Source organism: Lepus europaeus, chromosome 9 (assembly GCF_033115175.1).
Source record: "Lepus europaeus isolate LE1 chromosome 9, mLepTim1.pri, whole genome shotgun sequence".
NCBI lineage: Eukaryota > Metazoa > Chordata > Mammalia > Lagomorpha > Leporidae > Lepus > Lepus europaeus.
In genome coordinates this window covers 97791785-97817378 of record NC_084835.1, presented here as the reverse complement: position 1 = coordinate 97817378, position 25594 = coordinate 97791785, and the positions used below count along the sequence as shown (strand labels likewise).

General features: G+C 58.7%; 1 protein-coding gene across 1 annotated transcript in view; it reads left to right on the top strand.

Annotated features, from left to right (window-relative positions):
* The window catches only part of MYO5B (myosin VB), a 306778-nt gene that overhangs the window by 272923 nt on the left and 8261 nt on the right, over positions 1 to 25594 (top strand). Inside the window, exons 28-37 of the mRNA XM_062201653.1 lie at positions 1427 to 1666; positions 2331 to 2431; positions 10681 to 10879; positions 14478 to 14571; positions 15777 to 15920; positions 19365 to 19516; positions 21059 to 21148; positions 22976 to 23126; positions 24483 to 24768; positions 25249 to 25423. Coding sequence (XP_062057637.1) covers positions 1427 to 1666; positions 2331 to 2431; positions 10681 to 10879; positions 14478 to 14571; positions 15777 to 15920; positions 19365 to 19516; positions 21059 to 21148; positions 22976 to 23126; positions 24483 to 24768; positions 25249 to 25423 — 1632 coding nt within the window. The remainder of the gene's footprint in view (positions 1 to 1426; positions 1667 to 2330; positions 2432 to 10680; positions 10880 to 14477; positions 14572 to 15776; positions 15921 to 19364; positions 19517 to 21058; positions 21149 to 22975; positions 23127 to 24482; positions 24769 to 25248; positions 25424 to 25594) is intronic.

Sequence of the window (25594 nt, the reverse complement as noted above, 5' to 3'; positions counted from 1 at the left end):
TACAGTTCTGTGGGGTCTGAAGGAGGTCACTGTGTGGCTCACTGTTTCTTGTGGCCCTGAGCTGGTCCTGCAGCTCCCGCTTGCTCTGTGAAGCGAGTCCGTCTCACTGGTTCACATTTGCAGGCTGTCAGGACCTTAGGCCAGTGTAGACAGAGTTCAGAATGGCACAGCCTTCAGCAGGAACCCTCAGCCCCTGAGACTGTGTCTCTGTCATCATGGGCGCCTTTGTGTTCTCCAGGGATGTGTCCAAGTTACAGACCACACCCCCATAAGTAAGTACAGTTATCACCTTAATCCAGAAACCTGAAAGACCCTTGGGAAGGTTAAAAAACATACATATTTTGTTAAAGATTTTATTTATTTATTTGAGAGGGAGAGAGGGAGAGACAGATCTTCCATGTGCTGGTTCATCCCCCAAAATGGCCACCACGACCAGAGTTGGGCCGATCCAGAGCCAGGAGCTTCATCCAGGGTCTCCCATGCTGGTGCAGGGGCCCAAGCACTTGGACCATCTTCCGCGGCTTTCCCAGGCAATCAGCAGGGAGCTGGATCGGAAGAGGAGCAGCTAGGACAAGAACCTGGGCCCATATGGGATGCTTGTGTCACAGGCGGAATCTTTACCTACTACGCCACAGTGCTGGCCCCCACATATATCTTTTTAAAAAGATAGTTACCTCTCCTGCCTACCTTGAGGTGCAGCTATCTGTCCCATGTCGGTCTATTCTGGCCGCTTGATGAGAAGTCCTGGGTGGGGGGTGCACAGCAGCCCAGCTGTTGCTCGTTGGCACTCTGCACGCTCTCCCTGAGTGACATCGGCCTAACCCCACTCACGGAGCCTCGGCAACCTCACCAACAGCATCCTTGATGTGTCCCTATCCCATCTCTGTCCAGGGTCCTAGACTCGTAACTGTAGCATGGGGCCACACTGAACTCCAGAGCAGGGTTTCCTGTCCGAGAAGGCCACCAGGCGCCAGGGTGAGGGATGGGATGCCTGCTCCAGGTGCAGGACTGCTCCAATGTGACACTGGCTCTGCTGAGGGTGGTGCTCGGCTACCCTAGGAAGTCACCTGGGCAGGAGTGGATCCGGAACTCCTGAGCCAGCATTCCTGCAAACAAGGGTCTCACGGCCCCGCATGCATGGGAGTGCTAGCGCTAGGGAATCCTTCAGGGGGCGCAGCTGGGCGGCAGCGCCAGAGATGCTTCACCCGTGACCTGGGGTCCTGGGTTCAAGTCCAGGCCCCAGCTCTGCCTGCCAGTGCCAGTCGGAACTTCTGCCATGTATCATCGCTCAACGGGAAGAAGGTTGCTCATAGCTTCCCCAGCAGCTAGGGCAGGGTGGGTGAGGAAGGGGCGGTGGCAGTGGCCCACCTGGGGGTAGCACCCTGGATGCAGGGAGTGACAGGCATGGCCCTGCGCTGTCTTCCAGAGGCAGGAGCTGGAGTCGGAGAACAAGAGGCTGAAGAACGACCTGAACGAGCTGAGGAAAGCCGTGGCCGACCACGCCACGCAGGACAACGCCACGCACAGCTCTCCAGACGGCTACAGCCTCCTGCTGAACCAGCTCAGGCTGGCCAACGAGGAGCTGGAGGTGCGCAAGGAGGAGGTGCTCATCCTCCGGACGCAGATCGTGAGCACCGACCAGCGCCGGCTCGCTGGCAAGAACGCGGTGAGGAGGCACGGCGGTGGTGGCACTGGGGGCCGGCTTCGTGTTTCGCTCACATGTGTCTGCCCATGAGAGGCTTCACCCTAACAACACAGACTCTCTTGTCCCAGAGTCTCCTGTAAAGGCACAGCAAGGGACTGGCTGCTTCCTCAGTGTGGCTGTTCCTGGGGGATGGTGCCAGAAGTTTCTAGAATCTTCTGAGGTTAATTTGAAGGTGCCCAAGAGGAACCAGGCACAGAATTAGATAGGGGTGGCCTTGTTTACTTCAGGGGCTCCTTACTGTTTCCTTTGTTTGTGAAGTAGAGTGGGAGAGGCATTCAGCTCTCTCAGCCCTCCTGGGACAGATCATGGAGTGAGAGGGAGGGGACAGACTGGGCTGCCAAGGGCATGGAGGAGATCAGGTTTCCATCCTGTCCCATGCACCTGGGATGTGTCCTCCTCCCAGGGGAACTGTCCCCGCTGTCTTGGACCCTGCCTCCCCCCACCATGCACAGACTCCACTCTGCTCAGCCTCTCCCAGGCCTCTAGGAAGGGGCCTTCTCACGTCCCTCCCTACCTGGGCTCTTCCAGGCCTTTGTCTCTTCCAAAGCCTCTGTGTCTGAAGCGTGGTGTGGCTGTTGTTTGCACAACCAGAGTTGCTTACTATTCTCCATCTGGGGCCTTCCAGGAGCCCAACATTAACGCCAGGACAAGCTGGCCTAACAGCGAGAAGCACGTGGACCAGGAAGACGCCATCGAGGCCTATCACGGGGTCTGCCAGACAAACAGGTAAGGCCCGCCTCTCCCTGGATGCTGCCTGGAGGAGGTGGTGGGTGAGGGGCCCTGCCCAGCCTACTCTGCTAAGGCCTGATCGGAGGCACTCGCCACGCACCCAGCCTTGGGGTTGTATGTTAGGAGCGGACGCCTGCCAGTAGTTTTGGGAAGGCTGGGTGGTACCTGGAGCATCTGGAAGCCACACCCCCTGAGAGGGACTAGGAAAGGGAGCACCCAGGGGGAGGGGTGTTGGGCGGAGGCAGAGGCTCAGAAAGACTGGCCAGGAATGGTGTTTCGCAGAGAGAGGAAGCTGGCCCGGGGAAGCCCGAGAAACTGTAGGGACCTGCTCCAGACACCTGCTGTGGAGCCACCTGTGCCACACCGGGGTGGCCACCATACTGTGGGGCCACCCCTGTCCCTCGGAACAGATGGAGCCAGGCCAGGCACCGCCGAGGCCAAATGGGAGCTTCTCACCTCTAAGACAGTGCTGAATGGTTTCCTCTCAACCATCTACTTCCGGTGCCTCTTCAGGGGTAGCTGAGGGTCAAGGGTTGAGGGAAGGAGGGGGAGAGGCTGCAGGGCAGAGTGGAGACTTGCAGAGTGGAGCATGGGCTCAACCTGCCTGCCCACTGACTGGGAGCCCCCTTCCTGACCGCTCCATGCCTCGGCCGCCTCATCTGTGTTTTAGGGCAGTCATAGCAGGGCACCTCCCGTGGCGACTGGGACGATTAGGTTAGCCCTGGCTGAAGCCCTCCGGACAGAGGCAGCACGCGGCAGGCAGCACGCAGGCAGTGCGTGTCAGGGTTGTCATGGCCGTGGCGCTCTTGGCCGCCTCCTGCCCCCGCTGGGCACCTGTAACCACAGAGCAGGCCTCTTCGCTGGCCCCTTTCTCCCTGCCTTAGCTGAGCGTTGAGCAGTCAGCAAGCATGGGTTCAGAATCACTGAAAACAGAACATAACAGTAGGGGGCGCTGTGAGTGCGTGCTCAGCTTTTAGCAAGCGTGCCCCAGACTCTCCTTCGGTTCCCAGCACTTCTGATCCACCTTCTGCAGTGAGAACACTGAGGCCCCAGCGGGTAGGGCTCAGACACGCCGCTGGGCCTGTTTCTGAGTCCAGGGAGAGCCAGGGAGGCCTGGCCCAGGTGGCTGCTGCCCAGGTGTGGGTAGTCAGAAGATGGAGATGTTGTGGCAGGCCCCAGCAGGAAGCCGAGTGTATTTCAAGAAAGAGGTCATTCTTCCCCCTTCAAGGAGGGGGAGAAAGAAGGACGGTGACTCCCAGCTGAAATTGCAGTCAAGATTCACTGCGTTTAAATTAGCTGGGGTTGGAGAGAAGCGAGCTGAGTAACAGGAAATGGCACAGGTGATAATCCAGTGAGAAGCAGCAACCCCCCACCCCACCCCCACCCGCTGCTGTGGGCGGTGCTCATCTCTGATCTGCAGAACTGGCTCCCTTTTCAATTCACACCTCCCCCCCCCCCAAGTAAAGGAGCTGGTCCCCAGCCTCGGTTTTCCCAGGGGCTGCTTAATCATTGGATTTGTCTTGCTTTATGGCAGTAATGATGAGAGCAATAAAATAAATATAGATTTTATTATTATATCTTAAAATAATTCCAGTCCCTGCAAACCCAGCGTACAATGGGAAACTAATGGCCTGTGGTCCTGAGTTAAGAACAGGCGAGAGCAGTGGACCAGGGTAGGGAGGCCTGCCCCACCAGGTGCCACGGAAGTGAGCATGGGGGCTGGGGTCTTCCCACGGGCAGCTGCCTCAGCCTTGTGGAAATGTTAGGAGTGTAGCAGCTGTCCCAGCCTTGGGATTTTGCAGGATGCGGGCTGCCCGAGCCACAGGGACTTTGAAGACAGAGGGGGAGGGGCCCTGCCTTTCCTCAGGCTCCCAGAGTGATATGTTTATTTGGGTGCCAAACACCTGAAATCTGGGGCTGCTGCCCTCAACGCCAGCACCCCATGTGGGCACTGGTTCGAGTCCTGACTGCTCTGGTACAGCTCCTTGCTGATGACCTGGGAAGGCAGCAGAAGGTAGCCCAAGCGCTTGGGCCCCTGCACCCATGTGGGAGACCCAGATGGAGTTCCAGGCTCCTGGCTTCTGCCTGACCATTGGAGCCATTTGAGGGGTGAACCAGTGTATGGAACTTCGATCTCTCACCCCCTCTCTCTGTGTCCCCCTCCTTCCCTCCCTCCCTCGCATCTAAAATAGATAAACACAAGTGTGGTTCTTAATATGCATCTTTGAGCAGACTCCGTGTGAGGTTTGTGGGAGGAGCTTGGAGCCCTTTAGAATTTTGCTGAACTCTCCCCCTTCCTAGAAGGATGTAGTTTCTGGGGTGGTCCCCATGACCCCCAGCCACAGCCCGTCCCTCTAAACACCCACAGTGGCTGTCAGTGATCACACAGCCACGTGGGCCGGCCGGGAGCCTCGCGGGCTTCCATGGGTCCTGGCGTTGGGAGTGATGCCTCCACCATCCCAGGGACCACCTGACTGCTGCCTGGAAAGCCCAGGGGCAGGCCAAGGAAGTGACACCCAGGGAGCACACAGGACTGGACAGGAGACTCCTCGGGGCGGCCAGGCCCGGCACAGGCAGAGCCCCAGCCGCTTTCAAGATCCCCCTAGAGGGAAGGCGGTCTGGGAGCCACCTTTGCAGTTAGCAGTTAGTTGAGATCCAGGGCAGCCTTTGTATTTTTACTTTGCCTGGAGTGGAGGAGCCAGGGCTTCCTAGAGACAGAGGGGAGCCCCCTGGGAATTCTGGCAGCTTCTAGCAGCTGTGCCTGTGGCTTCCGTGCCTTATGGGGGGGGACGTGGCTTGTGTACTGGGGGCTCTCCATGGATGCATGCTGATTTCTTTGTTGGTATCAAGCCCTTCAGTTTTTAAGAAACTGAACTCCTGGGAGCTATTTGGATTTCTCCTCCTCTCACCAGCAGGTGGCACCCCTGGAGCCCTGGATGGGCGGGGCAGGGAGATTCTCCTGGGGTTTGGTTCCCCTTCATCTGGGCACACTGGTTTCTCATTTACTCATTAGCCCAGGCTGCCCGGTACTCTCATTTTTGCCTTTGTCCATGATGCCCGGTGTGTTACAGAATTCAGAACTCGGGGCGTTCCCTGCCGAGGCTAGTGGTGACTTGGCCTCGTTGTGTATCTCAGTGTCACCTGTGTGCTACCCAGCAGCCCCTGGGGTCTGGAGACTGAGAGAGCGGGGGGCTCACAAGGCCCTAGCCCAGGTACCAGTGGCTGTCCCCTGTGACAAGGGGGGTGGCTGGAGTACAGGGACCCTGAGTTCAGCTCTGGTGGTCCTCGCTGTGGGTCCCCCAAGGACTCCTGCAGCTGCGTTCCTCGTGTGGCCACCTGAGAAGGGACAGTGCTGAGCTCCCAGCCCCCTTTAACACAGCCCCAGGTCACTTTGCGGTTTGCCGGGACACAGGGAACACGGGCCAGCAGAGCGCAGCCATGGCGGGGACGGCAGAGTCCACCACAAAGGCTGGATATGCAGAGACCCAGCCTGGGTGTGGGGAACCCAGGGGACAGAAGCTCATTGGCAGTAGTCTCGCCGTGGCCTGGCTGGAAGACCAAGCCATGTGGGGAGCACCCAGCGACCAGAGCCCATGCAGCACCCCCAGGAGTGTGTTCTCTACCACTCCCCGCCCCCAGACCCCAGGATGGCGGGCATTATGCCCAGGGAGCAGCAAGTGGGGTCTGCGAGCCTCCCTTGGGAGGCTGAGCTGGGGTGGAGAGATAAGATGGTCAGTTGTTTCACTCCCTGGACCTCACACGCAACCGGGCAGGGGCTGGCCTAGGCCACAAACACTCCTGGGGACAGTGGCTGGCCCCCTGGGAGTTGGGAAGGCTTGGAGGGATGCTAACAGTTTTATCGGGCTGCTGCCTACTGGGGAACCTGGGATCCAGCCAGCAGGAGGCGCTCCTGCCCGCTGCTGTCACTAGGAGCCATGGGTGGGACAGAACCCTGCCTGCCTGCCTGCCACCACCCAGTCCCACTGGCCTTAAGGCTCTCCACGTGCCCAGGACTGCATGAGGCAGGGGTACGTGGACAGAAGCGCTCACGGTCAACACATGCTTGCCCTCCAGGGGCTCCTTGTTGGCATCAGCAGCCACTGGGCCATGTGGGGATGGCAACAGTTTGCAGGTAGAAGGTGGCACATCCTGCCTTCCCAAGGTCAAAGGGAGAAGTTCTTCTGTGTCACCAAGTTTGTAGTAGCTGTTGCTTTATACAGGGTTCTGTAACAAGAGCTGGAGTTAAGGGTAGTTGATATTTCTGTGTCCTTAAGGAGAGACGCATCCAGCCCAGTGGCGGCGAGATGCTGCACCTGCTACTCTGCAGGGTGCAGCGAGTGCCTGCTCCTAGCCTGAAGCTCCTCCCGGGAGGGGTCCACTCCCCCCCTGTTGGGTTCTGAATCCCAGTGATGGAGGGAAGCAGGGCAGAGGAGTGAGGCCAAGGCAGAGCTCCCCTCAACCCGTGCTGCCGCACCACTGCTGTTCGTGGAGCTGTAGCCCCGGCTGTCCTTGGCAACACATGTGCCTGCCTGTGATTGCCCCACAAGAGACCACAGGCGCCCAGGTCCAGGGCAGGGGCGGAGACCTGGGAGGAGAGATGCTCTTGGCAGGTGCACAGCAGCAGAGGGGACAGGAGGGTCCCGAAGCCTTTCCTGGTTCTGAGTTCCAGGCCTCGGCTAGGATCGCCTCGCCTCACTGGGCTTTCTGCAGCCTCTTTCCTCTGCACTTGGACACCCTGTTCTTCTGCCTTTATTTCTAGCAAGACTGAGGATTGGGGATATTTGAATGAAGATGGAGAACTCGGCCTGGCCTACCAAGGCCTAAAGCAAGTCGCCAGGTCAAATGCATTCCTTCCTTCCTGTGTCTGCTTTGTCTGTGTGCTGTTCATGTCTACGGCCAGTTGTGTCTCGGCTACACTGAGTGCAGGGGCACGGGGCACAGCTCACAAGAGGTGCTGGCTGGTGGGCCCTGGCGTCACCCGCCTGTCACTTTGTGTCCAGATGAGGTCAAGGGAGACTGCTTGTTTGGGTCAAGGTGATACTTGAGAAACCAGGCAATCCAGGCTCTCATTCCATAGGTGAGGAAGCAGACAAGAGGGGAGTTTTGTGACAACAGGCAGGCAGCTAGTTGGAACCAGGCTGAGAAGCTGCCTCCCTCTGGGGGTTCTTGGCTCTCTGCAGCTCCCATGCCCACCCATCAACCCTCCTGACTCTGAGGATGAGCCAGAAGTATCAGCCCATGCTGCTGGTTGTGCGCCAGCCTCAAGGCTCCTGGGAACCTCCCCGGCAGCACGTGGGCTGGGGCTGGTCTCAGGGGCTCCCGGGAGCTGACAGCAACCAAATGCAGTGCTTGCCCTGTGGCGTCTCACACTCACGTGGCATCCTCGTGGGGAGGGGAGCCCCGCAGGGCTTAAGGAATTTGCTGCTGAGGTGGAAGAGAACTGGCATCTGGTACCAGGATCTGCACCTGGTGACTCGGTGGCCTTTGGTGCCATGTGAGCAGGTCAGCTAGGGGAGGTAGGTGCACAGGAAGAGCAGCACAGTGGCCTGACCGATGCTGATTGTCAGCCAGTGGCTTTCAGGGGGTGTGGTCTAGCTTTGCTCATTTGACCCTCCTAACAAGGGAGGGTGCCAAGGTCACGAGGCTCACTCCTCTTGTGGGGGCAGAGCTGGAACAGGAGCCTGCAGCCCTCAGGCTTCCATCTCTGCCTCTCCTGTGACCCCCTCCCTGCGGCCCCCTGATGATGTCACTGAGGTCCCTGTAAAGCAACATAAGTGCGTCGTCTTGGCAAAGTCAAGGACAGCTGATTCACACGGTAGTGAGTCCCCTGGCTCTGCAGGGTCTCTGTTCAAACACGCCCCCCACCAACTACCCGTGAGCAAGGCACGAGCTAGGTCTTGGTTTCCTCCTCTGTAGATGGTGGATGGGAACGAAGCCTTCCTTACAGGGTGGTTTTAAAAATGAGGTTAAGGACCGGCACCGCAGCTCACTTGGCTAATCCTCCACCTGCGGCACCGGTGCCCTGGGTTCTAGTCCCGGTTGCTCCTCTTCCAGTCCAGCTCTCTGCTGTGGCCTGGGAAGGCAGTGCAGGATGGCCCAAGTGCTTGGGCCCTGCACCCGCATGGGAGACCAGGAGAAAGTACCTGGCTCCTGGCTTTGGATCAGCGCAGTGCGCCAGCTGTAGCGGCCATTTGGGGGGTGAACCAATGGAAAGGAAGACCTTTCTCTCTGTCTCGCTCTCTCTCACTGTCTAACTCTGCTTGTCAAAAAAAAAAAAAAAAAAAATAGGTTAAGGTTGCAGTGGGTAAAGCCGCCAGCTGCAGTGCCGGAATCCTATATGGTTGCTGGTTTGGATCCCAGCTGCCCCACTTCTGATCCAGCTCTCTGCTTACGGCCTGGGAAAGCAGCGGAAGATGGCCCAAGTGCTTGGGCCTCTGCACCCACATGGGAGACTCCTGGCTTTGGCCTGGCCCTGCTCTGACTGTTGCAGCCACTTGGGGAGTGAACCTGTGGGTGAAAGATCTGTCTGTCTCTCTCTAACCCTGCCTTTCAATAAAATAAAAATAAAATTTTAAAAATGTTAATAAAGGTAAAGTACTTTGCACCTGCCAGGCATGTAGTAAGCATAGAATAAATATTAGTTGCTACTTCTATTACTGTCATGATTATTCGCTAAGACCAGCTTCCTGCTCCACCCAGAGTTTTATTGGAGAAGGGACCTAGGTGTGAGACTCCTGGTGCCTCCCCTATCAGATTGGGTGCTGGGTAAGCAGAGGAAAAACACAGACCCACGCAGCCAGGTGCCCGGCTGTAGAACCAGTCCTGCCACTTGCTGAGCCTCTCACCTCTCACCTGGTGAACTGGCCTGCCCGGTGCCTGGGTGGGAACCTTGCACCTTGCCCACATCGCTGGGCTGAGTCACCCGCAGTCCCCCTGAGACTGAGACAGCTCCAAGTGAACGTGTGGCATTAATAGGAGACGCGTCCTGCAGGCAGCAGGCCTTGAGCCCACGCGTTCCTGGTGTTTCTCGCCGAGTTCATAGCTTATTGGTGACTGCTTAATTTAGCACAGTGTAGCCAACAGGGAATGACATCTAAGCTCTCTGTAGCATCTGCAATGCGGATTTCATTGCCTAATTATTGCCCCACAATCCTATGTAAAATGTGACGGTTCCCATCAACAGTGGGGGCTCCCTGCCCTCCCTCCCTCCTTGATGGGCTCCCTCCCAAACCAGCAGAACTGCAAAACCACAGTGCCTGCGCACCTGTTGGCCTCCGAGGCAGCCCAGGGCTCACCAGCAGTCCCTGGGCACTGCCTGCTGCCCAGCTGTGCCCAGCTCATGGCATGACCTTTATCTGCATCTCAGGAAGAGATGAGTGAATGTTTGCCCACGTAGGCCTCGTCATCCAGTGCCCCTACCTCTCCTTCTGTGGAGCATGGAGCAGGGCATTGGGAGGCAGCCTTCTCATAGATGTGTTAGGGTTGAACCTCCTGGGGAAGAGATGGCCCTGGGGCCTTGGCTAAGTCCTCACCTTCCGCCATGAGGGAACAGGTGCCTTCCAGAATTGCCCCGTAACGGGCTGCCCGCTGGCCCTGGGCCTTCGGGAACTCTGCCCTTGGAGACTCGTGGCCAGCCCATTCTAGAACCTCTCCAGGGGTCTCTGCTGTTTGTCACGACACCAGGCGATCTTAGGCCTCCCCACTTATCTCCAAGCAGTCTTCATTTGTGTTTGGGGCTAGGGGAGGGGTATGAGAGTGGGAACAGTTGTGGTGAAAACAAAACAAGGCTGATACTTTGCCTTTCTAAAGCCCACACAGAATCTAAGATAGGAAAACATGAAAGAATTAGCTCAGTTGATCAGTTTTGTGTTAACCAAGTTTCTTGCGAACATTGGAGCAGGTGTGGATTTTTTTTTAAGAGATACTGTAATAAATTTATTTTTGCTGATGATGTCTTGATAGAAATCATCTCTATCCCAGACCAACAGACCATGCGTGCAGAATAACAGACGGGGCCGAGAGAAAAGGCTCAGAGCAGAGGTGCTCTGGCCTTGCTGTCCCCTCCCGCCCGCCCTGCTGGCCTGACGACCCCCTCAGCATCTGCTCCCTGCTGCGTCCACCCCCTGTCGAGGACCTGCATCCGCTCCTGCTGTGTGCTCCACAGCCCCTGTCCTGTTGCTGCCCATGGCCCCCCTCTCGGGGACACCGCCCGAGCCGCGCGGTCACCTGTCCTCTGCCCGGTGCAGGTTGCTGGAGGCGCAGCTGCAGGCCCAGAGCCTGGAGCACGAGGAGGCGGTGGAGCGGCTGCAGGCCCAGGTGGAAGCCCTGAAGGAGGAGCTGGACAGGCAGCAGCAGACCTTCTCCCAGACGCTGCTGCTCTCCCCAGAGGCCCAGGTGGAATTTGGCGTCCAACAGGAGATGTCCCGGCTGACCAACGAGAACCTGGTGAGCAGCCGTGCTGGCGGATTCCCGGCTCTGGAGAGTCCTGGATGGAAAACAGGGTCAGGGTGGCCTGCGTCTAAACGGGCGGACAAGGTGTGCGTCCTTAGCCCTGCAATAAGAGATTCTAGAACTCTCCAGTCTGCTGCTGGTAGAGAACTAAAATTCCCGTCTTCACGGAGCCGAGTCACTTAAAACTAATGGCTTGAGATAGCAGCCACCATGTGGGTTAGGAATTCATGCCCAACGGGCACAGCTCGTCTTTGCTGTATGTGGCATTGGCTGGGGCTGGAATAGCCGAGAGAGCCTCACTCCTGTGTCTTGGTTCTCGTGGGCTCTGTCTCCACATGGTCTCCTGTGGTCCACGGCCTCAGCCCAGGCTGTTTGACGTGCAGCAGGCAGCCGAGAGAACGCAAGCCAGAGGCTCGAGGCCGTCCAAGGCCCAGTTCCAGAACCAGCAGTGCTGTTTACTGTTAAGATCCATCATGGCCAGCACTGTAGCTCAACAGGCTAATCCTCTGCCTAGCGGCACCGGCATACCAGGTTCTAGTTCCGGTTGGGGCGCCGGATTCTATCCCGGTTGCCCCTCTTCCAGGCCAGCTCTCTGCTGTGGCCCGGGAGTGCAGTGGAGGATGGCCCAAGTGCTTGGGCCCTGCACCCCATGGGAGACCAGGATAAGCACCTGGCTCCTGGCTTCGGATCAGCGCGGTGCGCTGGCTGCAGCGGCCATTGGGGAGTGAACCAACAGCAAAGGAAGACCTTTCTCTCTGTCTCTCTCTCTCACTGTCCACTCTGCTTGTCAAAAAAAAAAAAAAAAAAAAAAAACCATCACACAGCTAAGCTGGATGCAGTGGGGAATGATGGGAGGAGGAACGCGAGGCTCTGTTGTGGCCGGCTGCGCAGGCAGCCACCAGGGGACCCCTAGCAGGTGCTGGAGAGATGGGAGCCTCCATCCACAGAGGGCTCACAGGACAGCAGGGAAAGTGAGGCACATGGAAGGAGCAGCGATCATTGTTCTAGAATCGTGATTCTACAAGAATTCAGGGGAGGCTCTTGGGAGGAAGTGAGGCGAAAAGGGAGTGTAGCCGTGGAGACTGGCAGAGAGGAGGAAGAGGGAGCAGTCCCTGGATGAGGACACCCGCACAGGAGCATGGGCAGGAGAGAGCCTTCTGAAGTGGGTGTGCCCACAGCAGGGAGCGGCGGCAGGTGCCCCCAGACCTCACCAGCGATGCGGCCAGTCCAGAAGCCCATTCAACAGTGCCATTTCGCCTTATAAACAGGGGATCCATGGTCGGGTGCTTGGCTCCCTGAATCCCAAGAGAGCTGGGGACCTGGACCAACCACTGCCCCCTGAATAGGACTTGTGTGCGCACGGCTTTCCTTCTCCCTGTGCGTGTGTCACTGTCACTCACGTATCCACACGGGTGGCTTTATGGAAGAAGCACGTGTTGTTGAGCCAGTTCTGCCAGGTCAGAGAGGCAGCCTGGGGAATGCACTTGCTGACCCTCGCTACTTGTTGACCAAGTAGCATGGCAGGCGACCACCTTGCAGAGAGGCCTGGGTGCTGTAGAGGTACAATGCTAGGTCATGGGGCTAGCCCAGGAGGAGAGTGGGCGGTCCCACCTTGAGAAACCACCCAGGGGAGAGCAGGACAGCACCGCAAGCCCCTCGGCCAGAGCAGCAGCCTGGACTGGAGGTGAGGGAGGGTGAGCCTGAGGAGGAGGGCCCAGCCTGCAGCCTGGCTGCAGGGCACTGCCCGTGTGCAGCGCCTTCCACCTTACCCAGGCCAAGGCCGGGACCTGCAAACAGAGTGGTCAGGAACTCGTGTTCTCCTGCTCAGCAAGCGTTCCTGGCTCCCGGGTGCCGCTGGGCACACAGGTGATCACCGCTGTGTGCCAGGAGGCTCTCAGGCCATGAGCAGGAAGCCAGGGAAACAGCCCCAGGCCGGAGGCACCGGGGAGTCACACGCTCAGAGGGAGGGTGCAGCGTGCACCGCGATGGCAGCGACTTGGGAGGGTCCGGGTGTCGGTCTTGAGCCGAGCTCGCTCTCCTGTGGCTGTGCCCTCTGACTTTGGGCCCCCGTGGTCTCCTTGTCCTCGATCTGCAGATTTTAAACTTCCAGATTTCTGGGTGGTTCGTGTGTCGCCACAAGTGTGGGGGCAAAGCTTTACACAGTTCCCCTTAGCCTGTCAAGGGACGTAGTCTTCTGGAATTTGGGAGGGGGTTGGCCTGAAGAGCTGGCAGACACAGGAAGTCCTCCCCCGTGGAGAGCCACCAGAGTCCCCTGTACTGAGTGGTTCGGGCATGGTGTCACACTGGCCAGCTGAGCTACCAGGGCTCCTGAACACAGTACAGTGGCCAGCACCTGGCTACCGGGCTCATGTGTCCGGGCTGGAGCAGCCGGGCTTCAGTTGGCTGTAGGTAGCCAGCGTCTGCCCCCTCTGGGTCTAGTGGAAGTTCTCAGGACAGGGCGGGAAAGACACAGGTGTGGTTTTGCCTTCTGGGTGTGGTGGGCGGCGCCCAGGGCAACTTGGGGACTGGCTGGCGGTCACAGTGCCCTGGCCTGGGTTCCTCCAAGTCATTTGCCCGCAAGCATCGGTTCATCCCTTGTCACAGCTGAGGATTCAGTGCAGTTGGCTAGGGAAAGGGTTCTGTGGCAGAGAGGGGGAGGGGTGGCCCTGCAGTTGCCGCGGGACACGCGTGCACTGTGGCACTGCTCTGGAGAGCAGAGTCGGCAGCAGGGGACCTGGCCGGGGCGCAGAGCCCACTCGGAGCCCCACCGTGGGTTCACTCTGTGCCACAGCTCCAGGCAGCCAGGCTGGCACTTCCGGTGCCTCTCAGCTGGAGGGTTTTGACTTGTTTGTTGAGATAAGTAAACCCTAACAGCTCTCCTTAGACTCGAGGTCTGCAGTAGCCATAGTGCCTGCTCACGGCTGCAGCCCAGCCCTAAGACGACTGTCACTCAAGGTGTTTTCTAGGCTCTGAGATAGACGGCCACCCCCTGTGACCTCCCTGTAACTCTGTGGCACCCTGGCTCTCAGGATGACAGCAGGGGCTGCTGTCCCCTCTTCCTGCCACCCCCCCCCCCCATGGAAGGCGCCTGGGACAAGGTGGCATTCATGACAACAAAACCCTCTTCCCCAAGGCTTCCTGTTCTGGTCCCAGTGGACTGGTTGGCGCCCAGTGGCAACAGTTGCTAGGGACTGAGCAGTGACAGGATGGCCAAGGCCACGGTCCTGCTTTTCTGCTGGGCCCCAGGTGATCTTGCTGGCCCTTCCCGTGAGGGCTCCCTGCCCCTGCGTTCCCACCCATTCCATCCAGGGATGCCAGGCTGTCTCCTGGGGGGTTGGCATGGCAACCCCAGGAGGCTTGGCTTGGGGGAGCCCTGGGGTGCCAGAGAGCCAGGACCTGGGGGAGTTTGCCCTCCTGCTGTGGTGATGACCGCTTCTGACTCATCCTCTGCTTCCTGGGCGCCACGGCAGGGGCAGCACCGTCCCGGCCAGGTCTCTGAGCCAGTGTTTGCGGGACGGCAGCTGCAGGCCACACCCCGCCACCCGGGGCCAGGCTCAGCTCTTTTCCCACTCTGCTTCCTTCTGCTTTTCAGGACTTTAAAGAACTGGTAGAAAAACTGGAGAAGAATGAGAGGAAGCTCAAAAAGCAACTGAAGATTTACATGAAGAAAGTCCAGGACCTAGAAGGTAGCGTGTGTGCGCGCGTGGCGGGCGTGGGGGTGGGGGGGGACGCGAAGGTGTGCCCGGCCACGCCTGCGGGACTCGCTTCCCACTGGGTTGATTTCCTGGTGGCTGGGCCTGGGTTGGCCACACGGTAGAGCTCAGACCCCATGAGCCTCCATGTCCCCAGTCAGCCGAACGTGGAAGGTAGATGCTGGAAGTTGGGGTGGGGGGGAATTGGGTGCTTCCTGTGAGCCTGGTTGTGTGGGCTTGGAGAATGTGGGGGCCAAGAAAGCAACCTGGTGCTCCCTGCCCCCAAAGGGCTTGAGGTTGGGAGGTCATGGAGACCCAGGCACCGGGAGAGCCCTTTGGTGGCCGCCTCTGCTCCTCCAGGCACTGGTGCCTGGTGGGTCCCACCCACCCATCCCCCCCCCCGTCCTCCCCCCGTCCTCTGTGGGGTCCTCCCAGCTCTAACACAAAATCTCCTGTCCAGCAGCCATCAGCACCTATGGTGCACATGCCCAATGTGACACCTGGCCCAGTCGTGTGGTAAAGTGTGCCTGTGTGTGAACGCTTAGAGGTGTCTCCTTAGCTAGATGGTCCAGGGATGAGGTTGGGTACTCCCCCATATCTGCTCCTATGAGGGTGAATCTGGGTGCCCACCCTCCTCCCCCCGCTTCTCGGGCTGAGGGAAGGCCTGGGTGGGGATGGATCCCACCCGCACCACGGCGACTCCCCCTGGAGAATGGCCTTCCCTGCAGACAGGGACTGCACCTAACGCGTTCCCCTGCCCGACCTAGGCGTGGGTGCCAGGCACAGTGCCTTCCTGCACTGATACAGCCCTGCTCCACCCCTACAGGCCATAGGTGGTGCCTTGGCCTTGAACCCCTGGGACTGCATGGCGTGCTGCCCTGGTGGCTCCCCTCTGGCCTGGCCACAGCCTCACACGTCCTCCCAGAAACCACTGCCTGGTGACATTGCTCTGCCACCTGGCTGCCGCATGTCTCCTGCCTTTCCAAGTGTTTCCCTGCCCCCCATGCGGCATGGCCCCAATGCCAGAGGCTGGGGCTCCTCTGCAGCCACTCGGGGCGTGGCTCAGGGGACATCTCAGAGTGTGGTGCTCAGGGAGAACGCAGCGTCCATTCCCAGACCTGGGTCCAGTCGTCTCCCGGCGAGAGACGTCCTGTTCCCGCCCCAGGCCCTCACGTGTCCTGTCTGATCCCCCCGCTCAGCTGCCCAGGCGTTGGCCCAGAGTGACAGGAGGCATCATGAGCTCACCAGGCAGGTGACGGTGCAGCGGAAGGAGAAGGACTTCCAGGGCATGCTGGAGTACCACAAGGAGGACGAGGCCGCCCTCATTCGGAACCTGGTGACAGGTCAGGACCCTGGGCGCCCCCACCCCTTCACCCCCTCCTGCTTCTTTCCCGAGCACAGTCCACCCTATGCTCTGTCCCCTGACCCCCACCCCTGCCATGGTCCCTGCCCACTCTCCTTCCCCCTCCCATCCACCGCCCCCAGCTGGTGCTCTTGGGGATCACCCAGTGCTAGCCCAGTAGAAGCTAACCCGTTGGCTGCACAGCAATACGGACCTGAGACAGGGAGGCCCTGTTCTGGCTGCGGTAGATGCGTTGAGAGGGGAGCTGCTGGCGGCTCCGCCCCGCCCCGCCCCAGCTGCAGCCACGGCCCCCTTGCATTGCTTCCGCAGCGATGGGCAGGCTCCTGGGCATCCTGCTGCCGGCTGCTGCCCAGCCCACTGCCCTCAGCACCTCGCTGAACCCTTCTCAGGAACGTGCTGTTTAAGCTACACTGGGGAAACGGAGACGCCACTCCAGCTCGAGGGCTGGGCAGCCTCTGACGGAGCTCTGTGGTCTGTACGTGCCATGCGTACCTCCCGTGCACATGGGCTCTCGGGCGTCTGCCGGCCTGCACACAGCTGGCTCTGGCCTTCCGGACGGAGTGGCCGTCGTGGTGCTGCTCACCAGCGCCCCCAGAGGGGACAGCACAGAGCTGGGAGAAGTGTGGGGAGTGGCGAGAAACACGGTGTCAGGCCGCACTCAGACCTGCCCAGCGAGACATCAGGGGGTGCTCATTCCGTTAGCACGGGAGGACCCTGAGTTCATACACGCACGGGGCCTGGGATCAAACAGCCCACGGCGGGGCCAGCAATGCGCTCTCTCCTGGCCTCCATCCTCCAGGCAGGTGGCTGGGTCGGGCCTGGCCTGCCTGGTCCCCAACGTGCTCCCAAGGTTCCCAGGCAGCTGGGAGAGGGGCCTGGTTTCCTCTGCTGAGTCAGAGAGGAGCCTCCTGCCCCTGGGGGTGCTCTCCTCTGCTGTGGGCAGGGCTGTGCCTCATGCTGCCCACTGCTCCGTGTGTGCCAGGTACGGGCGCTCCCTTCCGGGGCTGAGGGAGCTGTTTGCCTCACCAGCCCTGTCTGTTTTGCCAATGCCTGCACTCTCCCCTCTGCTCTCACCCCCCACCCAGCTCCAACATGGCCACCACCTGCTCTGTGCCCGGCCCGACCCGGCAGCACCTCTCAGAGCCAGGAGGTGGGGTCTTAGAGGAAAGAGCCATGCAGGAATGAAGAGTGTGGGCTCTGAACTCCCTTTTCAGTGCTTCCTTAGTGTTCCCATCTGTAAAATGGGCACAATTATTCCAACTGTGTTTGCCCGGTCACCTGGAATACGTCAAAGGTAAAAGGGCTATGGTAAAACTGCAAACCCCTGCTGAGATGTGAGGAATACAAAGTGGTAGCTTCTACAGGCACGTTTGAGGCTCAGATAAGGTCACCACTGTCGTGGAGAAGTTTCTCTCAGGTTGTTGAGGGCTGGGGTGCAGACAGGATGGTATCTGACTGCCTAGAACTAGTTTTGCTTTGGGTCCAGGTGGCTTTTTTTTTTTTTTTTTTTTTGTCGTCTACCTACTACTATTTTGCTGTGTATAAAGGTTACTTTCCCCTCCACTTGGCCAGTTAGATGTGACTGACCCAAGTTCACTTTCAGTGCCCTCAAGCAGGCTGTGTCTTATTCAAGTGCGCTTAGGAACAGACCTTGGTTCTCTGGTGAATGGAACACTGGGTTCTCAGCGTCAGGGTTCACCAAGACCCCTTGTTCCGGGCACGTGGCTCCTCCTTGCAGTGAGCGTCAATCCAAAGCGTGCATTGGAGGGGACGGTGTCACCCAAGGTCCAAGTGCAGGCGCTGGCAGCACAGCCCCACCCGAACTCAAGGTGGCCCTGGCAGCGTCGTGGCTCAGGTGGCCTCAGGCCAGGTCACATCCTACTAAGCTGTCTAGAAAAGCAGCCAGTCATCCTCCCTGAAGACCCCAACCCAACAGACGGCGTGCTCCCCCTCCCCCCAGCCACTCCTAGGTACCTAATGGTGGCGTGTGGGGCGGAGGACAGTGGACAGTCGAGTCACTCTCTCTTCCCCCGAGCCGCTCAGGTGGAGTCGGGCAGCCCGAGCAAACCTTGTGCAATCACAGGACGTACCAAGGCAGGACAAGCTGTTTACAGTCTGCACACAGGTCAGGCTTAAAGCAACAAATCAGGTTTTTTTTTTTTTTTCCTGAATAAATTGCCACTGGCATTCTAATTAGGGCCAAGGGTCAATCCACAGCCACCTCTTGAGCCCATCCACATGTTAGCCAGGTACCCAGAGTGCAATGGTCTGTGTAGTTAGCATTACTTGGAAGAATGCGCTTGAGGGGACATATAATCCAAGTCCCAAGCGCAGGCACTGGCAGCACAACCTGCCCCCAACCCAAGAGCCCTGGCAGAGGCTCAAGGATGCTGCCCCCCTGCAGGCAGAGGGGAGGGCCCTCCTCTGCCATTGCAAGCCTGAGGAGGGGGCGGGGGGCATGGGAAGTGAGAGGAAGTGCTCCTGACACCCAGTTTAGGTGTTCGTGGGTGAGTGTAATGAGAGGGCCAAGCACTGGAGATACAGTGTGGGCTGCAGTGAGACCCATGGGTACCGTCTTCACTTGTCATCTTGTCTTTGCGCCAGGCCTCCCCCAGCCTCTGGGCTCCTGTCCCCACTGGTTGCCCTAGGCCTGGCTCGTGAGTTCCCCAGCATGCTCGGGAAGAGAAAGCAGTGTGACAGCTTCTCCCTGGCCCTCCCGAGGCTTTAGCAGAGGGGACAGGGGACCGAGCTTGTGTGTGCGGGTCCTGCCAGAGCAGCCCTGGCCCAGGAGCAGGGGTGTGGGCTGCAGGGGAAGGCAGCTGGGGGAGGGCGGGGGGTGGTTGTGACCTGCTCCAGCCATCTGCCTGGGAGGATTCAGGGCCAGCGTTGCCAGGTAATCTGTCCCTAAAGTGACAGCCAAAGGTGGCCCCAGCCTTCCCCGTGCTTGGCCGACTGGCTTTCTCTTTGGGAACATGGAATTTGCCCAGTTCTCCTGGGGCCGGCCCCTACATTCTGCTGCAGGGAGCGGTGGTCCCCAGGAGTCGAGGGTTCTCGCCAGGTTGGGGAGCCCTGTCCTGTCTGCACCCTGCCTCTGGCCTCCTGGGGGCTGGGGCCCCTGTGTCTGTGTGTAGCTCTGGGCTCTTCCTCCATGGAGTAAGAAGGAGGTGTCGGGCCTGTTTCAGTGGTGCAGGGCGAGCCCTGAGCCACGTGGTTTCGTCTTGGTTTTCTGCTACAGCGTCTGAAAGCGCTGGCCATTGGGGCCAGGAGGCGTTTGGGTAGCTGGCAGCTTCTCCCCAGCTTCCCTCCCAACCCTCTCGTTCCTAGACGAGCTGCCGGGAGTAGTTCTGGGAGGAGGGCTCTGAGCCCCGGGAGTCACCCCCTCCCCCATCTAACCCTGGCTGTTTGCTGCTGTCGTTGCTGGCAGACCTGAAGCCACAGACGCTGCTGGGCACCGTGCCCTGCCTGCCCGCCTACATCCTCTACATGTGCATCCGGCACGCGGACTACACCAACGACGACCTCAAGGTGCATTCCCTGCTGACCTCCACCATCAACGGCATCAAGAAAGTCCTCAAGGTCAGTGCCCCTGCAGGAAGCTGGGCTCAGCGTGGCCAGGTCCCCACTGCTGCTTCTCTGTGTCTGGGTTTCGGGGTGGCGAGTGAGGCACCTGGGAAGCCAGGATGCTCGGACTCAGATGAGGCAGGAAGCCAGAAATCCGGAGCAGCCCTCCAGGGCTGCCCAGTGCCTGCCATGCCTGGGCCTGCCCACTGCCGCACAAGCTGGGAAGACGTCCTGCTACAGCCAAGGGCTGGGGGGCCTGGTCCTGGTGAAGCCCCAGCTGGAACCCAGGGCCCCTTCACCTCTCCCCTGGGCAGTGCTGCTGGCGTTGCTCAGGTGCCGCAGTGAGGCAGCTGGGCCAGGACGGGGCTGCCCACAGGCTGTCGAAGCAGCTCGGAAATGCACAAGGCTCTTCACGGCCGGAGTGGCGGCCCCTGTGGGAGCAGAGTAGCTTGCAGGGAGGTGAGTCCTGTCCACAAGGGGCCAGGGCCAAGTAGGGGAGGGGGAGAGGATGTTCTGCCTCCTAGCAGCCCAGGGCTCCACTGTTACTGCTGTTTTCTCTGTTTCTTTCTTTTTTTTTTTTTTTTAATTTATTTGAAAGGTAGTGTTAGAGATTTTCCATCCACTGGTTCACTCCCCAAATGGCCTCAATGGCCAGGCCAAAGCCGGAAGCTTCACCCAGGTCTCCCAAGTGGGTGCAGGGGCCCAGGTATGTGGCCATCTTCTGCTTTCCCACAGACATTAGCAGGGAGCTGGGTTCCGCAGGCTGTTGTATCCGCTCGCAGCTCTCGGCATTCTGGAGCCTCTCAGACCTGTGTCTCGGCCTTGACCTCTTTCAGGAACAGCAGCCGGAGTCTCGGTCAGTCTGGGCCTGGCTTGGACTGACTGCTGATGTCACCTCCCCAGGGAAGCCTTCCCTGATCCTGAGCCCAGTTAGCAGGCCCCAGCCCCACTGGTCCCTTTGTACTCAACTCCCATTGCATCACCACAGCTGATCCCGTGCTCTGCCCTTGAATCGGTGCTAATGCGTCTCTGACCGACCGAGCAGCTGAAGTCGGGGTTTCAGTCAAGAAATCGATCTTGGGGTTATTGATGGCTTCCCCCCCTCCTTAGTTATGGTTTGTAGCCATTCTCTACAGTGGAAGCCACTGGACAGCTGACCTCTGGATACATGGGACCCCAAATTATTTCATTGGCACATGCCCTCGCGTCCCCTGAGTTGGAAAACGGGTAGTTCCCAAACAGGGCAGAGCGCCCCGGTGGTTAGAGCAGGGCCCAGGCTGCTGGGGCTGAGCCTCATCGCCGTCACTTCACTGTGCGTGCTTCAGCCATGGGAAGCGGCCTGTCGCAGGTGTGTTTCTGTGTGTGCACTCCCGGCTGGCGACCAGGAAAGGGGTCCCGGGTGCCACCCCTGCAATCTCTTGGCAGTGGGTCTCCTCTCGGGGACCAGCAGGGCTGCCGTGGAGTGCTGGATGGGGTGCAGGATGTCGGAAGAGGCCTGAGTAGGCATGTCCGCAGACAGGACCACTCAGAGCTGGACGTTTCCTCTTCTTTCCCCAGAAGCACAATGACGACTTTGAGATGACGACCTTCTGGTTATCCAACACCTGCCGCCTGCTCCACTGTTTGAAGCAGTACAGCGGGGACGAGGTGAGTGAGCGGCTGAGCTCCGGGGAGGCATGCTGGCTCCGTCCCGATGCGTTCCAAGGCGCTGTGCGTCCTCAGGAAGGGGCACCTGCTGGGGCCTCAGACAGTGGGCAGCACTAACCACGCCTGGAGACTGGAAGTGGGAATGAGGCAGGACGCAGGAGACCTGCTCGAGGGCCCCTGGCGAGCACGCCTGGTAAGAGAGGAGAGTGAGCTTGCTGAGCCCGTCCATCCTCAGAGGGCCCGGGTGACTTTGTCCTGCTGAAGCCGCCTCAGGACAGCCATTTCCGTAAATGCCTATTTCAAGATGGACAAAGATGGGCACAGGGGAAGAGCACCCAGCGGCCAGGACAGTTGTACAGACTGACCTGGAAGTCCGGCTTCTTGCTCCCAACCACACTTGATGGCTGGGCCTGCGCGCCTCTTGTCATGCTCCATGCCATTTGACCTCAGGCCCCAGGAGAGCTCCTCTGTGCTGTGTTCAGCCTGTGACCTGGTTACCCGTGCCACACTTTGAACTGTCCCAGCTGCCTCCACACCGGCCCACTCCCACATCCCTGGGCGTCTCCTCGGCCTTTCCGTTCTTCCCTTCCTTGCCCAAACCTTGCCGCCCACCCTTCCCAAGGCAGCGTCAGCCAAAGTCGTGCAATGGTTTTGAAAGCTTTTTTGCATCTCTTGTGCCAGAACAGATTCTCCTCCCTGGGGTGATACAGGGCTATACCACCCCCGCCGGTCCTACCTCTGGGACACGGCTGCCACTCCGTCTCTTTGCTGGGAGGTGGAAATTCTGTGGGCTTACTTGCTTTTACAATGGAAGGGGAGGGCTGCAGGTCAAGAACTGTCCTTGGTTTCAAACCAGAGGCCTCTGTAATGTGACATCGTACACAAGCTTTGTAAGTACAGAACTGCACGTACCACGTGGCACTGAGGTTCACCGCTCCACCTGCTGTGAGAGAGGTTCTGAATGGGGCGGAGGGTAAATGCGTAAGGCTAGAGCAGACCAAGAGCTCCTTCCCTTAGGCTGTCCTCACGTGAGCTCGGGTTCTCAGGGACGAGACTTGAACCCACAGCATGACTGGCTCAGTGTAGTTTGCCGACGAGGAGCGAAGGAACCAGTCTGAGCACTCACACTTCTGCCCTCTTCCATCCGTGTGTGTTTTCAGGGAGACTTCTGGGATGTGACAGAGCTTTGCTAGGGCCGCCCTTTTGAGAACACGGGTCATACGTGACCCGTGGTTCCCCTTAGCCTGAATACAAAGGACATTGGTCATATGAATCCTTTCGGGACCAGCCATTCTTTTAGCTTACATGTTATGTCACCTTGTGAATGTAGATGGCTAAGAGGACAGAGCACTGTGGCTATGGAATCATTTCAGTCCATCTGTTAGTTCCAAGATTTAATGATGGGATCCGTCCAAAATTTCTCATTACACAGACGTAACCTGGTCCCTGGTAACACTCCTTCAGGCGCTGTGTCTAACCTTTTAGGGTAACCTGGTACGTTGGGGAGAGCACTTCGGTGAGCAGTTTAAAAACATGGGCCCCTCTTTCTCTGGGCCTGGTGTCGGTCTGAGTTTTGCCCCCTTAGGGAAATCACTTCAGGGATCTGAGCTCCGTAATGCAGACCTTTTCCATTACACGCTTCTGACTCCTCGGTCGTGGTGTATTTTTACACTGCCTTCAAGTTCAGGGCCATCAGTGAGGTCTTGGAGAACTCTCAGGGCTTTCTAGAACATCATACAGGTAGCTCCACATAGAGAGGGCTGGGTGGGGCCCCTCAAGGAGCACCGAGCCCACGGATCTCGGCAGCGCCCGCCTCTTCCTCCGCAGGGCTTCATGACCCAGAATACGGCCAAGCAAAACGAGCATTGTCTTAAGAACTTCGACCTCACCGAATACCGCCAGGTGCTGAGCGACCTTTCCATCCAGATCTACCAGCAGCTCATCAAGATCGCCGAGGGCTTGCTGCAGCCCATGATAGGTGAGCTGGTGGCAGCACGGGGTCTGGAACGAGGGGAAGCTGGGCTGAGCTCGCCCTGCCTTCAGGGAACCGGACACACGTGTGCCCTTGACGAAGAGTGTGTGGGAAAATGGATTTACTGATCTGCATTTACTAACGAGTGTTTTCCCTGAACGCTCTGGAGACCCCTCGTTTTAGCCACAGCCCCCAGAAAGCGAGGACCTTCCTCTGTGATGCTGGGGTTCTGAGTGTACAGACAAGTATCACTGCCTCTTCCTTTACCTCTTTTACTGTGAGATGCTCTATTCCCCCCGCCCCAAACAAGCTAATTTTAATAGGTAATTGACGTAACTCACAGGGTATAAATGCATATACGGTGGGGGGAAAAGACTCCTCTGGCCGGGTACGGACTCTGTTCATGAAGAAAGGCAGTCAGTGCGCTGCTGTGTGTGCGCGCGCTGAGCGCCCACTGCCCCCTCGCCTCTAATGCAGTGGGGTGCACTCGTGCACTGAGCACGCAGGCCCCAGAGCTGGGCACTGAGAGTAGCTGTGTTACGTGATACAAGGCGACAGCTCTGGGAAGGCTGAGGGGGAACTCGAGCCTGAGCCTGTGTGGGATGCCCCCACCCCTGGGTTCTCACAACACATGTAGCTCCCGGGTGAATGCCAAATGGACCAATCCAGACATGCATCTCCGGGATGAGGTCCGTTCCAAATGCTCCTCCCTGTCTGGCCATCTGTTTGTCCCGGACAGAGGGAGAATGGGCATGGAAATCTGGAAAAACCTCAGATCTCAGAACAATGTGGTGGTCAGGAGCGCAAGTGCTGGAGCCACACCTGGGTTCGGATCCTGGCCCTGCCACTTCTAGCAGCATGACTTTGAGGCAGGTTATTCAGCCTCTTTATGCCTCAATTTCCACACCAGTAAAACGGAGCAGCATCCTCTATAGAGTTGCTGGAAGATGGAAAGAGGTATTGCACGGAAAGCACCTGGTGCCTAGCTTGGTGCTGCTCCGTGAGGGTGACAGCTGGCCATGCAGCCAGTGGCTGGGTCAGAGCTGTACCCAAGCGGCTCCGTTCGGGAACTCTGGGCCCTCAGCACACAGTACAGAGTCAACCTGACACCTGCCCGTTAACCTTGCCCCATCGCCAATCTAAGGGGCAATCTGGTCCAGAGTTGTCGCATTCCATCTAGAGGCTGATGCATTAGAAAATTCTTTGCCAAGTGTCCTAAGTTCCCGAGCATGTCAACACCGTACACCTTTGTAGACCTCCGGACAGTGTCCCTGCCCAGCCCCGGGTACCGCGGGATCTCAGCAGTCCAAAGCCAGGTCTGCGCTGAGCGCACACATTTCCGTATCTGTGCTCCTCTCGCAGTTTCTGCCATGCTAGAAAACGAGAGCATCCAGGGGCTGTCTGGGGTGAAGCCCACTGGCTACCGGAAGCGCTCCTCCAGCATGGCGGACGGGGACAACGCCTACTGCCTGGAGGCCGTCATCCGCCAGATGAATTCCTTCCACACGGTCATGTGTGACCAGGGCCTGGACCCCGAGATCATCCAGCAGGTGTTCAAGCAGCTCTTCTACATGATCAGCGCGGTGACCCTCAACAACCTGCTCCTTCGCAAGGACGCTTGCTCTTGGAGCACCGGCATGCAGCTCAGGTGAGGGCCGGACGACCCGCGCCAACGCTGGCCGGGCCGGACTCCAGTCGCGCGGCTCGTCAGCAGATGCTGGGGTGGGGGCTCAGTAAACACGTTCCTAGCTCGGACATCTCCACACTCAAATCTGAAGGCTGAACACCACGGAGAGGTCAGAGAGAGAGATCAGTGATTATGGCAGGCTCACGGGGAGGCCGAAATTTGTGAATGTTCCCTATGAATTGTTTTGATATATTGAGTGCATTTTTTCCCCATTCACTGGTAGATTTTGGGTATTTTACTTGATTTTAAGCACCCATTGATTCATATTTTCATTCTAAACACATAGCTCCTGAGCATGGGGCAAGCTTCTAACCATGTGAGATAATGAATGAAGGTGACGAGAATGGTGACATGAGTGCAGGCAGCCTGCGAAGCCAGCACGTGTCCTCGTCCCTGAATTAGGACCAGCTTAACCCCACTCGCTTTTTACCCGTGACTAAGGTACAACATAAGTCAGCTTGAAGAGTGGCTACGGGGAAGAAACCTTCACCAGAGCGGAGCAGTCCAGACCATGGAGCCCCTCATCCAAGCAGCCCAGCTCCTGCAGTTGAAGAAGAAAACCCAAGAGGATGCGGAGGCCATCTGCTCCTTGTGCACCGCCCTCAGCACCCAGCAGGTGGGCCAGCCTGGCCAGTCCGCGGGCACCTGGGGTGCACTCCGCTTCCCCTCCAGCGCTGCGCTGCTCGGGTTCTTTCTCTGCTGTTGCTCTCCCGGCCTCTGTCACCCCTCATGATACCATACCCAGGGTGTCCTGGGCGAACCGGAGACCACTCTGGTCTGTGCCGTG